The sequence below is a fragment of the Haliotis asinina genome, chromosome 4 (genome assembly GCF_037392515.1).
Source record: "Haliotis asinina isolate JCU_RB_2024 chromosome 4, JCU_Hal_asi_v2, whole genome shotgun sequence".
NCBI lineage: Eukaryota > Metazoa > Mollusca > Gastropoda > Lepetellida > Haliotidae > Haliotis > Haliotis asinina.
Genome location: NC_090283.1, coordinates 38,016,353 through 38,032,284, shown reverse-complemented (window position 1 = coordinate 38,032,284; position 15,932 = coordinate 38,016,353). Strand labels below are relative to the sequence as shown.

The 15,932-nt window shown below is 38.1% G+C and overlaps 2 protein-coding genes across 2 annotated transcripts in view; one reads left to right on the top strand and one right to left on the bottom strand.

The window, feature by feature from the left end:
- Positions 1–4,581, bottom strand: part of LOC137281539 (UDP-glucose:glycoprotein glucosyltransferase 1-like) — a 56,848-nt gene extending 52,267 nt beyond the window's left edge. The window contains exons 1-6 of the mRNA XM_067812828.1: positions 4,539–4,581; positions 3,300–3,436; positions 2,631–2,716; positions 2,274–2,404; positions 1,959–2,071; positions 1,554–1,728 (exon numbers count right to left, since the gene is read on the bottom strand). Coding sequence (XP_067668929.1) covers positions 1,554–1,728; positions 1,959–2,071; positions 2,274–2,404; positions 2,631–2,716; positions 3,300–3,436; positions 4,539–4,556 — 660 coding nt within the window. The 5' untranslated portion in view covers positions 4,557–4,581. The remainder of the gene's footprint in view (positions 1–1,553; positions 1,729–1,958; positions 2,072–2,273; positions 2,405–2,630; positions 2,717–3,299; positions 3,437–4,538) is intronic.
- A 165-nt stretch (positions 4,582–4,746) lies between these two features.
- Positions 4,747–15,932, top strand: part of LOC137282470 (protein unc-93 homolog A-like) — a 55,153-nt gene continuing 43,967 nt past the window's right edge. The window contains exon 1 of the mRNA XM_067814226.1: positions 4,747–6,572. Coding sequence (XP_067670327.1) covers positions 5,549–6,572 — 1,024 coding nt within the window. The 5' untranslated portion in view covers positions 4,747–5,548. The remainder of the gene's footprint in view (positions 6,573–15,932) is intronic.

The window sequence follows — 15,932 nt, the reverse complement described above, 5'->3', positions numbered from 1 at the left end:
CCACAAAATCCCATTGAAGCCCAAGAAAAACCCTGCCCTTTCTGCTCAAACTTCACTCGAGAAACAGTGCATGGAGCTCTGATATACGAGTGGTGGTTCCAAAGGCAACCAGGAAGAATGTCTTGAATTATATGAGTTCAAAGTCTTTATCTTGTACAGGCTCATACTCATATGAGACTAAATGATGTAAAACAACAGATAGATCCCACGCTGGAGGTTGGAACTTCTGGTCAGCTAGTCTAGAAGAATAGCCTAAGAACTCTCTGGTAAATAGGAGTCTGAAGAAGCATTCAGAAAACAATCCCTAGGTTCAGACAATTGGTTCAGATGATGGTGAATGGGATGTCCGTTTTCCTACTTTCTTAGGACGATATACTTTTGACCTTTTTCAAGGAGATGGCCCATGCCAGAGGACCCAACTTTCTTATATTCAGTGAAAGCTTCCTCAGTCAGGCAGGAACAACGATTATCCCAAAACAAAAGCCCACACATTCCACAAATGATGTATGTAGATCAGAAACAGAAAAGACATTTCTACATTTATCACAAAACTTCCTCTTCCTTTCCTTCACATATTCTTCTATGGAAATTTTCAACTTCACAAATTAGCATCTGCACTGATCACTGACAAGAGGGAGAATGATCACTAATGAATGGTCATGTGACTAGGCATTTGAGCATTATGCATGCCTCTCACACGAGACAGTGAGATGTCCTGAAAGAGGACAAATGGAGGGTTTGGTGCTTGGACCAGAGGCCAAGATAAGTTCAAAAGTTTTTTCTTTTCCACTCACTCATTGAATTAAGGAGAGTGATTACAATACAACAGACAGGACAATTTCTTAAAATTGTACTGTTCTAATTCTTCTATTGGTTCATCTGACTCTGAACAGAGCACTACAGTAAAGCCATCAAATTCAATGGTACATCATAACAACCTGACAATTTCCACACATGGTACAACATGCTTGGTGGCTGTACCAAATATCATATGATCGATATGCCACCTCTCATCTGATTCTATCTTATATTAGTATCAATGTCCTACTATCTCACGTGATTTTATTTCCATGGTATCAAAATGTCATCAGCTATCTGCTGTGTGATACTATGTGCAGAAGACGGCAGTAACTTTGCTGGAACTGCCAAGCATAAGCACAGCATTCCTATTTTCTTTTTTGAAATAATTCCTGCTCATCATATTCCATAGCATTTTCTTTAACCATATAATAGGCCATAAAACGATCTGTTTCCTCAGTGATCAGGGGGTGGTTTGTTTGAAGCAGACAAAGCAATGTCTCGCATTTGTATGTAAATATCTACCATGTGACACCAAAATGCAATTTGACTGGCTGCGCCACATCTCAGGACAACGAGAGCAAGCGACATAATCGACATGGGTCCAAGTGGCCAATTGTTGAATTTGATTCATTACGACTTTGGCCTCACCTCAGTGGGCCGGCCTGGGTGAGTCTGCCTTTAGACAACCTTGAACAAATGACGCCCTACTCTGCCATAAGTTCCAATTCACTATTGCAGCACAAATAAAGTACCTGCAAGAAGTGCCTGAACACATAACGGATCTTCCTCTCAGAAGCTCTCTGTGACAATGCTGTGTGGAAATTGATGAAAGTCTGTGTGCCGACCTCAGCATATAGTATGACCAGGATGTCCTCCATCTCACTGCCTGGATAGACATGGTCGAAGGAGTACACTGTAGGCATGGGTCTGCAACCATCAACATCAGATAATATACACACTTCTTAGAAACACAAAGGAATGTACAGGATGGCTTACACAGGATAGGATAACAATAACATAAGAATAATTGCTAGACAAATGCAACACCCTTGATTCAACATGTGTAACCTAGCACCAACCATTTTAATGGTTAACTTTCTTAATTTAAACTTTCTGAACCAGGAACAGACATTCTACTGCTAGTGTAGGCTTATTACCTTTCTTTAGCTGATGTGATCAGCTGATCAAGTTTTGATGGGTCACATGATTTACTTCCATGTATGTCAACAAAGCCATCACAATTCTCCACCATACCAGCTTCTGCAGCAATCTGGACAAAAACGGTGCATTTCATTATAAGCAGTACTGACAAGCTATCAATAATCAGGTCTGCAAAAGACTAGCCAGTACTGCATAACAGTACTGACAAGCTATCAACAAATACCAAACATACAAGTTGGGGACATCATGAATAATATGAGTTTGGTTTAGCTTTTATTCATACAAAATATGTAGGCATTCTGTGGTATTACCTGCTGGTACATCTGTACAGTTGGTGAGTGAGCTCTTAATGCAAGAGTGAATCTCAGTAGATTAAGCTGCAAGGGAGACAACACTTTGCTGGCCAACTTCTGTATCAGGTGGTACTGGGACTCATCTGTCTCTGAATACAACAACAGTCAAACGCTACCACTAATGACTAATTGTAAATTAAACAATTTGTGTTAGTTTGGAAAAGATTCTCTCAAACTACAGGTTGATAAATATTCAATCTTTTAAACTGTTGATGACTTTCAAATTACTACAATGTTGTGCAGCATCCTGTTAACAACTTTAACTTATATGAAGATAGCTGATTTTTGCACAATATCGGTAAGCACAATTCTTACCTCCCTTGACATTTTGTGTACCAAGACTGGACAAATCACTGATAAAAGTCCAAAAGTAATCGCTTGACTCTTTTGCAATGCCTTCACTGAAAGAAAAATAAAACAAAGGAAGGAATACAAAATTGAATGTCATTAATAAGATAAAGTTATGAATACACATGATGCAATAAGTCACAGTCACAAGAAATATTTCGAAAGCAAGACAAACAGCCTGTGTACAAGGAAATGAATATTTCAACAAACCATAATCCATTAACAGTGATGAGCTCACAAAGACTGAATTAACTACTGAGTTACTTCAAAACTGCAAAAATAACTGCAAATTAATCAGTGGAATCTGAAGGGAATCCAAGCATGTTGTTTGGGATTCTGTTTCTTAAAACTTGAAACAAATACACTATCTACACCCACAACAGAGTACTGTTTTATGATTAACAAGATAAATTAATGTGTGAGACATGTGGTCCATTTTTCATTTGTTAAACATTAAATAATCTTCAACTAACATCAATTTTTTGTATCTATGGAGTTAAACAAATTTTCAGTCTGACTATGTCTATAACAAAAAAAAATAATAGTATTTTCTTCTCCAATTAAGGGACCATCAAACAGTTTAAAATTTCTTAGAACATTAAAATTGCATCAACATTAATATTTTCAAATTCTCACCTTGCTTCAAGAAGAATGGGGGTGTGTTTCCATTTACTCTCCAGAGAGACGCTGATGTACTTTGACTTGCCACTGACAGGTGTCAGTGTAGCCAGCAAACACAGAGCAATCACTATTGCAAACATGGTTCCATCCACCTACAAGGCAAACATTGCATCAGTTTAATATACTAGTACATTATCTTAAAAAGAGTTTTTACTGCTCAAACAATTTTGTAATCAGATTTTCTGTTGGAAATGAAAGCTGCGTAACAGAGTAATCAGTAAACTAAATGTCTGAATAAAAACAAACTCAGTACTGCACTTTAATGGACATACTTTTTCATATTAATTTGCATTTCAGGGGCTCAAATGTGCCACACCAGATTACTGCCTTAGATAATTAGTGACATAATTAGCCATGAGCTCCACTGCTTCTGGGACTGCAGTGATGAAGGTCAGATGGGGTGAAATGTGTTTCAGTGGGATTTAATTGGATTATACAGTCTTTATATAAGGTCTTACCCTAAACCCTCAGAAAGGAGATGTTTCATCTCCCTAAAAGTAAGAATCGGAAAAGGTACCTGACCCAAAACCTAAAACCTTCCATTCTCTCTTCCACAGATTAACAGAGGTAACACTCAGCGGTTCAACCCTATATATTGAACATATTTTGTTAATATTATTTTCGTGAGTCCTCTTGCAATCGTTGCGTTATGTTTTGTTAATTAAAGTACATATCAATTCAAAAATATTATTTGGGATAGGGGAACGGGAACTCTTACCCCTAACCTTTAGAACTGTAAAGGGTTGTTTGCCTTATAAGATATGTCAGCTTCCATGAGTTGTAAAGGGCTGTTTGCCTCAGAGAAAAAGTGCCACTGGAGAGGACTGAAGGGTGAGGCAAGCATTGATATATGGCTTTAGCGAGACAGCATCCGCGCTTCTGAGTTAATCGATCTGAAGCAGGCGGGCACCGTTACCTGATGCCTAAACATTATCAACTGTTTGTTTGCTTGTGACTGCTGTTACTGTTTAACTTTGAATATCTGGGTATGGTTTCGATCTGAAATGCAACGTGTCGTTCACAATCGCTTCAGCGTGATTTCTCGTTAATAATAGATTCTATACTCAAATATTTGAATTGATGAAACTTTAATATAAATTGAATACCAAAATTGTTTAACTGATTTTGATCTAAAACGATACGACATGCATTTTTCTGTGACTAAAATAAAATAAACATGTTAACGGCACGAACCTTCCTGGACGCAGCCATATTTTAGATCAGCACAAACATATTCAATGTGGACGATTTTCATTGGATAATTATTCCACAACCCTTATCACTGAAGTTATCGAAAAGTATAATCAAAATGTTGTTCAATATATTTCGTTTTAACGGTATTATTTAGCGTTCAGTTCATGAATGTTTGATTGTATTGACTGCGAGACTATAACCCGGAAGTGAATCGTCTGCAATGCCATGCAAATTCGATTTGCTGTCAAAATCCTTGATCTACACGCTTGTCTGTCTGTGTGGAGTTTCTGAAACGGTTAAACTCTGGCAATGAATGGTGTCGCACCTGAAATCATTTCAACTTCTTAAAATTTCACTGATTATGCGTGTCAGCCAGATGTTATAGGTGAAAACCGTCAGTGAACCTGCAATGTCGGTGACGGTGTGTGCTTGGCATCAGCCTTCAGCTACAGCAGAGGCAGAACCGCATAACGTGACGACTGAAAAACAGACTGACTGCATGGCCGCTGCAACTGCGTTGGGTAGAATCGATCGATGGCGCTTGGCGCAATAGCCACCAATATAAAGGTAATTGTGGCGACTATTTAGCCGGGAATCTGTTGGTCGGACGCTATACACAACATGAGCTGAATCCAGAGGAGGGATTTGTTAATTTTCATCCTCCCTTTTCAATCACGGAATGATTCTACCAGGAGAATAAGACTTAAAACCGACACTATTGTTCTCATAACCGTCATGGATCTTCAGACGACCAGTGTCATGGACTCTTTTTTGTAGTTGTATTTCAATGTCAACATGCAACAACGAGGGATGACCGGTTGCTGAAGAGTAATTGGATTATTCGGCTATTCGGTTTATGAATCAGTGATACCATTAACTTGACTAAACTTACTGATATGTTACATGTTAATTTGTGTTTTACCAGAGCTGTCAGATCAAGGATATATGTTTGATCTTGAATATCTGACTTACCTACAGTATCATTGTGTCATTCACTTAAATCATACAAAATGTCACTAACACCTTGGGATTTCAGTGGCCTTGGAATGGGTTTTGGCCTTTATCGTCCAAGGCGGCCAAGTTACACTTTTGCAACACAGTGTAGCCGCCAAAGGAGTGAAAGTTACAGGTATGCCACCAGAAGAGAAACTGACATTGCTGAACAATCAGAAGACTTCATAGATGATATGATGCGAAAAAAGAGGAAAGCAAGTTATATAAAGGCAACTCGAAAAATGGATGAAATTGAATTGGATAATGTTATTAACGAAAATCGGAACCATGTTGGAAATGACACTAGAGAACAGAACCATGTATGTCAAAAGCATAATGTTAAGGAGGTGGTTATTGAAGAAAACTCCAAAACACCAGAACCCTATGAGGACCCTGAAGAGCCAACACCTAGTTCAAGTGAGCAAGGCAGCAGTATTCCATCAATAATAATGTTCACTTTCAAGAAGAATCTGATTGTTCTGTGTGCAAGTTTCATTCTAATATTTTCTTCATTTCGAGCCATTCAGAATCTGCAATCATCTGTGAACACTGCTTCAAATTTAGGAATTATTACAATGAGTTGTGTTCATGGAACAACAGTTCTCACATGTTTATTAGCACCTGTAGTGATCAACATTTTCTCAGCTAAGTGGTCATTAGCTCTGGGAATGTTATGTTATCTCATCTGGTTTGGAGCTAATTTCTATCCCCGATTTTACACATTGATTCCAACTGCACTTTTGGCTGGACTAGGCCAAGGTATCCTCTGGACTGCAGAGATATCATATGTCTTGAAATTAGCATTTGATTCAGCAAGGGTTACAAAAGACCTTTTGGAGCATGAAATGTTTCGTTTTCATGGAATTTTCTTAGCATGCTTTCAGACAACGCACATATGGGGAAATCTTATATCTTCCATACTGATTGGTCAAAAACCCAAACCAGTATCAAGTTTTGGAAATACGTCCATGTTCCCTGATGGTATGATAAAGATTCCAGACTGTGGCGTGTTACATCGATGTCAAACGAATAAATTTATGGGTAAGTTGCAGGCTGCCAATGCATATTGAAATTTTTCTGACTTTGAATTTCATGTTCTCTATGCATGTGAGTGGTTTTGCATAAAACCTTCCATTTGGAATATGTTCTTTTAAGAAATCTATGCTTCCTGCAAGGAGATTGCATGTTTTTGTCTTGTGTGTGTTCAGCTATTATGTGGCCAAGCATGATGTTATATTTTCTGAACCAAATTTTCTGTGCAACTCAACACAGCATTTTACAGTTATTTTCATTGTTTTGCTATAAACTGGAAACTAGTGATATTAAAATATGACATACTAAACAGTTTTCTGTGATAGTCAGAGTGATCAATGTTGTGTCTGTTAAGAAAGAATTTGCATGGATTTTCAATAATTATGTACATTTACAAATTTCACATACATAAACTATTTTGAGAAAGAGTGATCTTCATTTTTCTTATATTTCTGAAAGATATCAAAACCAAACAGCACCAGTGTTAGATATCTAAGTACAGGCCATACAGATAAACTATGTGCACTATATAATAAGTGAAGATGTAAACATTTACCTGCATGAACCATAACAGTAAAGTTATTCTCTATTCTGTGGTTACTCAGTTACTTCTGCAGCTTTTTGCAAAGTCATTGAAACAGTCTGGTGATGTATTTCTACTCATATCCAGTGTTAGAGTATAGTGTTAAGCACAATAACCCTATAATTATTTAGAAAGGTGAGATACCTACGAGTCACTTCCAGGAGACATCCAACCTTCATAGAAAAGTTTCAGCACATGGCTTCAAACGCTGACTGCAGCATTATCAAGAGTATTATTTCATACACTTTATTCATGTTATGGATTGTGAGAGAGGGCAGATACATGTGAAGACAACTTGTCAATCAGTCAGGGGTCCAGTTGCTCACCATTTCCATGGATCCTGTTGCACAACAATTTGCATGTTGTTTTTGTACATCAAATTAATTTTAATGAAAATAACCACTTCAAAACATACCATTTTCTTCACAATAAGCGTTAGTATCTGAAATTGCATGACATAAATTTGATGTCCATTACCTTATGATCTTGAAGTGAGCAGGGCATGAAAGAAAATCACAAGATACAAAAAAGCATGCATCTAAGTTAATTATATGTAGCTTGTTTCAGGTATGAGTGTTTATTTTTATCGATTTACATATTGTAAAAATAGCTATAAATAGATGTAAAAAGTATGTTTGTCTATTAAATTTCACATAATGTTGATATTGTTGATTCATGATAGTATTCAACAGGTGTGTTTATCAGTAAGCTTATACATTACGTTTCCTTGAAACTTTGGAAAAGATGCAATTTTGGAACTGTAAATATTTGAATTTATTTCTAGAACTGTTTTTCCTCTTTGAGAAATGATCAACTGTAGTGCATATTTGTATTGTGACTTCCACTTGAGATGACCTTAAATTCAAGTTGTATTGTGTTTTCTTTCAGCTGTCATTTATTTGGTGTGTCCTAGCCTCCATGGTAGCTGTAGCTGTAGCTGTAGCTGTGTTGGATGACATGCATGACATATGTGAGACGTGTAGACGTGTTGTATGTCATGTGCATGACATGTCTTATGTGTGTAGTTCAACAGTCTCTGACAGGTAATTTGTACTCTATAGTTTTTCATGTAATGTAATGCCCTGCAGAATGCCATGGCTTGCCTACAGAAAACAATAGTACTGGAAAACTACAACTGGAAGATGGTTAACATATAAGTACTGGGATGTAAACTTATGACTAAGATCAGTCAGTATGGCGATGGCACAGAAAACAGGAAACATATCAAACTTCTGCAGTGGTTAATATGTTTTAACTTAATAGCCTTTATTATTGCAAAGTATTATGGCTTTGATGTATCTGTATATTGAAAGAAAAATGTTTTAACATGCATATATTTTTTATCACATGGGTATTTGGATGATCGTCATTGTTGTCAGTTGGAGCAGGAGGGCCCCACCTTGCTTCGCCATTTAGAACAATATGATGTCTACCATTATTATTGTTGTTTCAGAGAGATCATGTGATATCAGAACAATAGAGGTTAACTTTGGTGCAATTATAGTTTCATATTTTTTAACTTACCTTCTTAAAATGGCTTCATCTCTCACAATGAATGCTGTAGACACCTCACTCTAGTCAATTACTGAAGAGTTCCTTGTGTGTTTTTAAGTAGTTCCCATGTATGTGATACACAATTACTAGACCCAACCCAGTTGCTGTATTATGTATACTTCCTTAGACACTACTCACACAAACAGATTATTGATGTCAGTTGTAACAAAAGTCAAAGTGATAACACTAAGGCCTCAATGTCTGATGTGGCCACCATGAAGTTCTGCCCTACCTTCACATCGGGAGGACACATCACATATTGAGGAATGTTAGCAAGCTGTTCCAGTGTATGTATCATGATAATGCTGACATATGCAACTATCCAAATTATTCCGTGGTATTAAATTTGCTTCAAATGTGTCCAAGCAGGCATTGGAGGATGTTTCATTCACGTAGCTGCTCCTACACATGCTGCCTGTTTAGCACCCATATTGTGTTGCTGCCAGTGTTTGACATGTACTCTAGAATGGAATAGACTAAACTAATATTAGAATAAATTCTAGAATTTTCTAGAATAGATATCAGTCTTTGACGTTGTACTGTACAATTAAAAGGAAGCTGTAACCCAGAAATATCTCTACGTCCATCATAAAACATCTTCTAAAATGCCTATCAAGCATCCTGTCTTGGACAGCTGTCAAATGATAAATAACAATGTAACAATGGTGGTTGGACCTTTATTTGTGGATCATGCCATTTTAGAATAGAAGAAAGTGAAAATGCCTCTCAGAATGTGTTTAAAAGTACAAGAGTATCTTCAACAAACCTTGATAAGTGTGATCATTCTCCTGAACAAGGTCATAAACTGCTGCCTTTATTTGTGTATGAAGTTTGAATGCTCAAACAGACACTTACACATAGTAAGTGGTTTTTACCGAGTTCACAGAGCACATAAAGTAGTCTGTCCTGAATGCATACAAATAGAGAATGTTGGCTTCCCAGGGATTTACTGGACACAGAATACGGCATCTTGTATACATACAAATAGAGAATAGTGGTTCCCCAAGGTTTTGCTGGACACAGAATACTGCATTCTGTATACATACAAATAGAGAATAGTGGTTTCCAAGGGGTTTGCTGGATACAGAATACTGCATCCTGTAATGGCTGAAGGATGGCTGTTTGAATCAAAACCTTGTAAACTGCAAGGTGCAATGAGCTGATATTTCTACCAGGGTTGAAAACATATAGAATGTTCAGGGTGTCAAAAGTTGATTTTCTTGATGAAGGCAGCATCTGTAACAGACTTGCAACTTTTGAGCATGTGCACCAGTAATGTAGTTTTTGATTCACTTGAACCAAGTTAAGGTGCCACTTGTTGGCAGACAATGTCACCTGTGTTGATGCTTGGACATTAAACTTCTATCTCTGACAGTCCCTAGAGCTAGAAAATATAGAGTAAGTTTGGGGTTTAACCAACGAGGCTGCTTTGTAACCCTCATCCACACTGGGAAGTGTTCGTGTAATATATAAGTGTCCTATCAAAAACTGTCTCAGTGCTCTAACTGTTGATGCCAAAGTAGTTGAATAAGGCCAGGTTATTATATGACTGTCTGATATGGCATCATTTTTGTGTCAGTTTTGACATTCAGGAAAACATTTTGATTTTTTATGGCCTAATGTGAGTATTCTGCTTCAGCATTTACCCTTTCACGGTTGATATAGTTTTATCAATGAAATGTCTTTAAGTGTGTTTTATAGATGAAGTAACTATTCAGCTTAAGTGTGGTCATTTCTTGTTTGATAGCTTAATATTGGGTGTTGTTTAATGGAATTATATGTTTGGCTGAGCTTTGAACAGAATGGATTTGCCAAATGACAAAGTTTGGGGTTTCTTTTCAGAGCTATTCAACATACATTTTCAATACAAAAAATCAACAGAAATTGTTGTGGATATGTTGGAAACATGTGTCGGCCCAGTGCCTTAACTGCAATTCTCAATCACATATGTGACATTTTGAGATTACTTGTCCATAGCTTTCGCATTGAACTATGCTCAATCTGGCATGTCCAGCTTGTACTTTTTTCAGTACTATCATCTCACTATCTTCACCAAGGCCCAGAAATGTCATAGTGTCGTGTGTTCTGCTTTGACATATTTGCTCCTGCATTCCACACCCACACACATATATCTGAGCAGTCTCTAACCTTTGTATATTCTCCTTTTTGTCAAGGGTAGGTGTTCTTGCTTTTCTACCTATTGTCTGTGCATTGTAGTTACACACTAGTAGGCCACCCTCCTCTTTTACCTAATGTGTACATTGTAGGCACATAGCTATAAGGGGTGTGTGGAGTCTGATACAGCAGTGCAGTATGCCACAGCTGAGGCGTGTTCAGAATCACGAGCACCTGCGAATGCCCGCGAACTTTTGATCCTGAACGCCTGTGCCCGGATGAGCATCCATGAACGCCCAAGAACTATCCTCACTGCTGCCTCGCCAAGCGAACAAAGATGGCGACCATGTTTAATAGAAAAATACCCATTCAAATCATTGTCATTAGTGAGCATCCACTTGACAAATGGGCAGGGAATAGCCAAGAAGCGTTGTGTAAAGCATAAAGAAGAAGCTGACATCCATAACATTTTTGTCTTATACATTTTTAATGTCATTCGTCACCACTCGCCCCTTTCGGTAACCTCCAACAAGAAGACGAAAAGCTATTCGGCTTTTCCCAGAATAATACGAGGTGGTCACAAATGGTTTGATGTTAACAAGCGCTCGCATCCGTTCAAAACCCATGCGAGCGCTCGCAGGAGGCAATCGCACGGGTGCTCGCAGTTCTGAACACGCCTCAGGATGTTGTGCGAGAAAGTGTGTGGAGTCACATGGAGGTGGCAGTACCGTAGGCACACAGCATGATATTGTGTGAGAGGAGGTGTGTAGAATCTGATGTAGGTGGCAGTACAGTAGGCACACAGGTGGATGTTGTATGAGAAGGGTTGTGTGGAGTCTGATGGAGGTAGTATTCCACAGCTGGATGTTGTATGAGATGGGGTATGTGGAGTCTAATGGAGGTGGCAGTACAGTAGGCTCACAGCTGGATGTTGTATGAGAAGAGGTGTGTAGATTCTGATGGAGGTGGCAATATAATAGGCACGCTGGTGGATATTGTGTGAGATGGTGTGTGTGGAGTCTGATGTAGGTAGCACTACAGTACAATCTTGCTAGAAAAGTGAATGAGCCCTACCAGACCAAGTCCCACGTGGGGCTTTACAAACATTGGTATCAGTGAGTGGAATGTCAGTCTCAGTATTTAAGTTATTGATTATTTCAAGCAAGTCCAAGAAATGAGAACTATGCTAAATTAAAGCTGCCAATCCCTTCAATCTGTTGTTAGGAGAAATAATTAAACCACCTAGTGCCACTGCTTAATGAGATTGGTGAGAGAGTGAAATAGGATTTCTTTTCCAAATTTCTGTTTGATTTTAGGGAGTAGTGATTGAAATATTCAATTACAGGAAAACCTTTATCCATGTACAGTTGGGATATTACCAGGCTACAATTTAGTATCAGAAAATTAATGCAGTTCTCATTAGTCTTGTAATCTGACATGGTAGCAATATGTAATCAGGATCCACATATCAGTAGAAGCCTTTTGATAAGTCAGAATCTTGCTAGAAAAACTTAAAACCTGATTATCACTTGTTTCTCTTTGTAATCTTTGTGCAGTCAGGGTGACTCAATGGCAAACTTAAAATCTACCACATACCATATACCATATATTCTCAACACATTTGCACCATATCGCCTGCACCCCAAGAATGTGACTAACATTTCAGTCACCATCACAGACATTTTTTGTTAGTTTTGAAGGACAAAAGATTCTTGACAGTCTTGACAGGTTGGAGCAATGGTCTGCCTTCCTTTAAGGATGTTGTAAACAATGCAAGATGGCATAGCCTTGACAGACTGGAGCAGTAGTCTACTTTCCTTAAAAATGTTGTAAACAAAGCAAGATGGCATAGTCTTGACTGACTGGAGCAGGGTTCTACTTTCCTTAAGAATGTTGTAAACAAAACAAGATGGCATAGTCTTGACTGACTGGAGCAGTAGTCTACTTTCCTTAAGGATGTTGTAAACAAAGCAAGATGGCATAGCCTTGACTGACTGGAGCAGGGTTCTACTTTCCTTAAGAATGTTGTAAACAAATCAAGATGGCATAGCCTTGACAGACTGGAGCAGGGTTCTACTTTCCTTAAAGGTCACATGCAACCAAAAAATCAAACATAATTAAAACACATTTATCACTTATTCATGACATATAATATACATTGCTGCTTTTAAAAAATAAATAAACAAAATTATAAGAGTACAATCACGATTCAAAAGTGCAATATGTTGTACTTGGGCTTACTTCCCTCGAAACGAAGCCCTTGGGAGACCGAACCCAGTCATAGCGGGTGGATATGCACTCAAGTGTAACGACGGCTTCCGATTGGCTGTTTCATTTGCTGATATGCTGAGGGTTCATTGTGTGTACAGAAAGATGATCTGTTTGATGGGCATTTTAGAAGTATAGCCAGTCACAAGAAAGTAAGAATCTGTATGGATAACAACTTCATTTTGTGTACTTGATGCGTCATTTCAGTATGGATTCATATACTGTTGTCAAACAAAATCATATACACTAAAAGAAGTCGTTATCCATGAAAAATGTATATAGAGATGTTGGGTTTGGAAAATACATGTTCTCTGAATTTGCGCTTGATCCAATCAAAAATCGTGTCAGTAGAGATGGTAAACTACTGCATGGCTGGAATCTGTCATTCGTCCAAGTACAAAGCAGGTCTTGAAACTGACAAGAGTTTGCACCAGTTTCCATCATATCCAGTCATCCAAAAAAAATGAATGTAGTATGTTTGCAACCCACAGACATAAAAACATGTCATGTGTATCACACATGCCTAATTACATAATGTGGCAGACACAGGACTCGGGTGCACGAGTCATAAATCAACTTATTTTCTTTATGTCGTATAGTCTTATAGGTGTTACGTTCAAATTGCACGTGGTCAATGATCGAAGCTGTGTATTGCATGTTGTCTTTAGCAGACAGGCAGGCAGACATATAGGTGTGAATAAACCAGACACTGAGCTTTCTCTGTGACAGAGACTGCTTACCACAATCAACAAGTTTTTTTACGTAACGAGTAAATTATTTACTTGTTTGTGTACACAACCAAGATTAGACTACTGCTCACAACCTCAGACGCTGGGCATGCATACTGTTTCAAGCTCCGCTAACCTATTCACTGCGCATGCGTCACGGGCACAGCGCAGCACAGCTGTTGAAACCAGTTTTCCCCCCAGCGCTGGGGGGAATTTAGAGAAACGTTTGAACTCCGATTTCGTGGGCTTTTTCTTCATCGCGTTTTTTTCAACTTTATAGGTTGAATTGGCATTTTTTATGATTTGTTTCGGTAAATGCATACCGAAAGGTACCAGAATCTGCAAAGTTGTGTTTTACGTTGCATGTGACCTTTAAGAATGTTGTAAACAAAGCAAGATGGCATAGTCTTGACTGACTGGAGCAGGGTTCTACTTTCCTTAAGAATGTTGTAAACAAAGCAAGATGGCATAGTCTTGACTGACTGGAGCAGGGTTCTACTTTCCTTAAGAATGTTGTAAACAAAGCAAGATGGCATAGTCTTGACTGACTGGAGCAGGGTTCTACTTTCCTTAAGAATGTTGTAAACAAAGCAAGATGGCAGTCTTGACACACTTGTCCTAATAATAAAACAGTTGTTTTACAAACTATGATCAAAATATTGACACAGTTCACTCTTTATTATGAGGGAGGAGTGCAGAGAAGGGCACAGCCAGTGTTCAAGAAGAACATGCATAAGTGGCGAGAAAGTTTATTCATGAACCTGTGCTGTGCTATCTCCATGCTTTCTCACACACCTGACTGTCCCTTTCTCTGCACTCCTCCCTCGTAACAAATAGTGAACTGTGTCAGTATTTTAATGATTGTTTGTTAAACAACTTTGTTATTTTAAGGAAAAATATTCCGCAAAAACCTCACAGAGTTGGTATGATTCATTGAGTAGGTTATGTTTATTAGTTTTCGAGCTAGCCTTCAATTCATCAGTCCGCTTTTGAGCCAAACGGGCTATAGAATATTTACATGTTTGTGCACACAACCATGGTTAGACTACTGCTCACGACCTCTTACCCTGGGCATGCATACTCTTTCAAGCTCTGTGAACCTATTCACTGCACATAGCTTATGACAGCAGCGCAAGGCAGCAAAGCGATTGGAACCACTTTTTCACCCAGCGCTGGGGTGAAATCATTTGAACACCAATTTCTCGGGGTTGTTTTCATCGCATTATTTTTAAACTATTTGCCTTTTTGATGATTTGTGTCGTTAAGTCCATACCGAAAGGTATCAGAATCTGCAAAGTTGTGTTTTACTATGCATGTGACCTTTGACAATGTATGTTCTACACATTTGTCTATGAGAAAACATAAACTAACTGTAGTGTTTATGTACACAATCAAATAAACATGTAGTTTTACATACTTCACTCCATGTTTTAGATGTAGGTATAGAATGTTGCAAGTCTGTGTACTTGTCTAAAGGAACGTTATAGCACTACTCCCTCTTACCTTTTCCATCAGAGGTAAGAGCGTGGTGTAAAACTGGAATGAATTCTTCTTGATATCTTCTCCACTTTTTAATTTTGGATCTATAAGTATTGTCATAACTGCCTCAAATAGTAGTGGATCTACCCACTTTAAATGCACACTGAGTGCAAACCACAGTACCAGATATACTTTACATACTAACAGAGTCCCAGCATTAAAGGGGAAAGACGTAAGGAGTCCTTAAAACATTAAAGGCCTATCAGAAATGATGAAACAAAAATGGATGTAGCAGATAAAATCAAGTGTAGTTATAAGCAGACATCATTTAATAATTTGTCCAGTTACTAAACAGAAATGAGACTAAGAACTCCATGTAACTTTTTGTATTTATATGCAAATAAAGTTATTGTTAACGTGGGTCAACATTGTGTATTAATACATTTAAGAAACTAAATATGACAATGCTTTTGTCAACTTTTGTATAAAGAAGGAAGAAGAGGTCTCTGGAGAAGGTATTCCAGTGTTCGATATAACCACACATGGTAGGTGCCAGCTGAATGCCTTGTCTGTGGGGAATTTCTGAGGGAAAAGATCCTCTGTAACTGATTCTTAACAGGAATTTGGTGGTGGAAATGACAG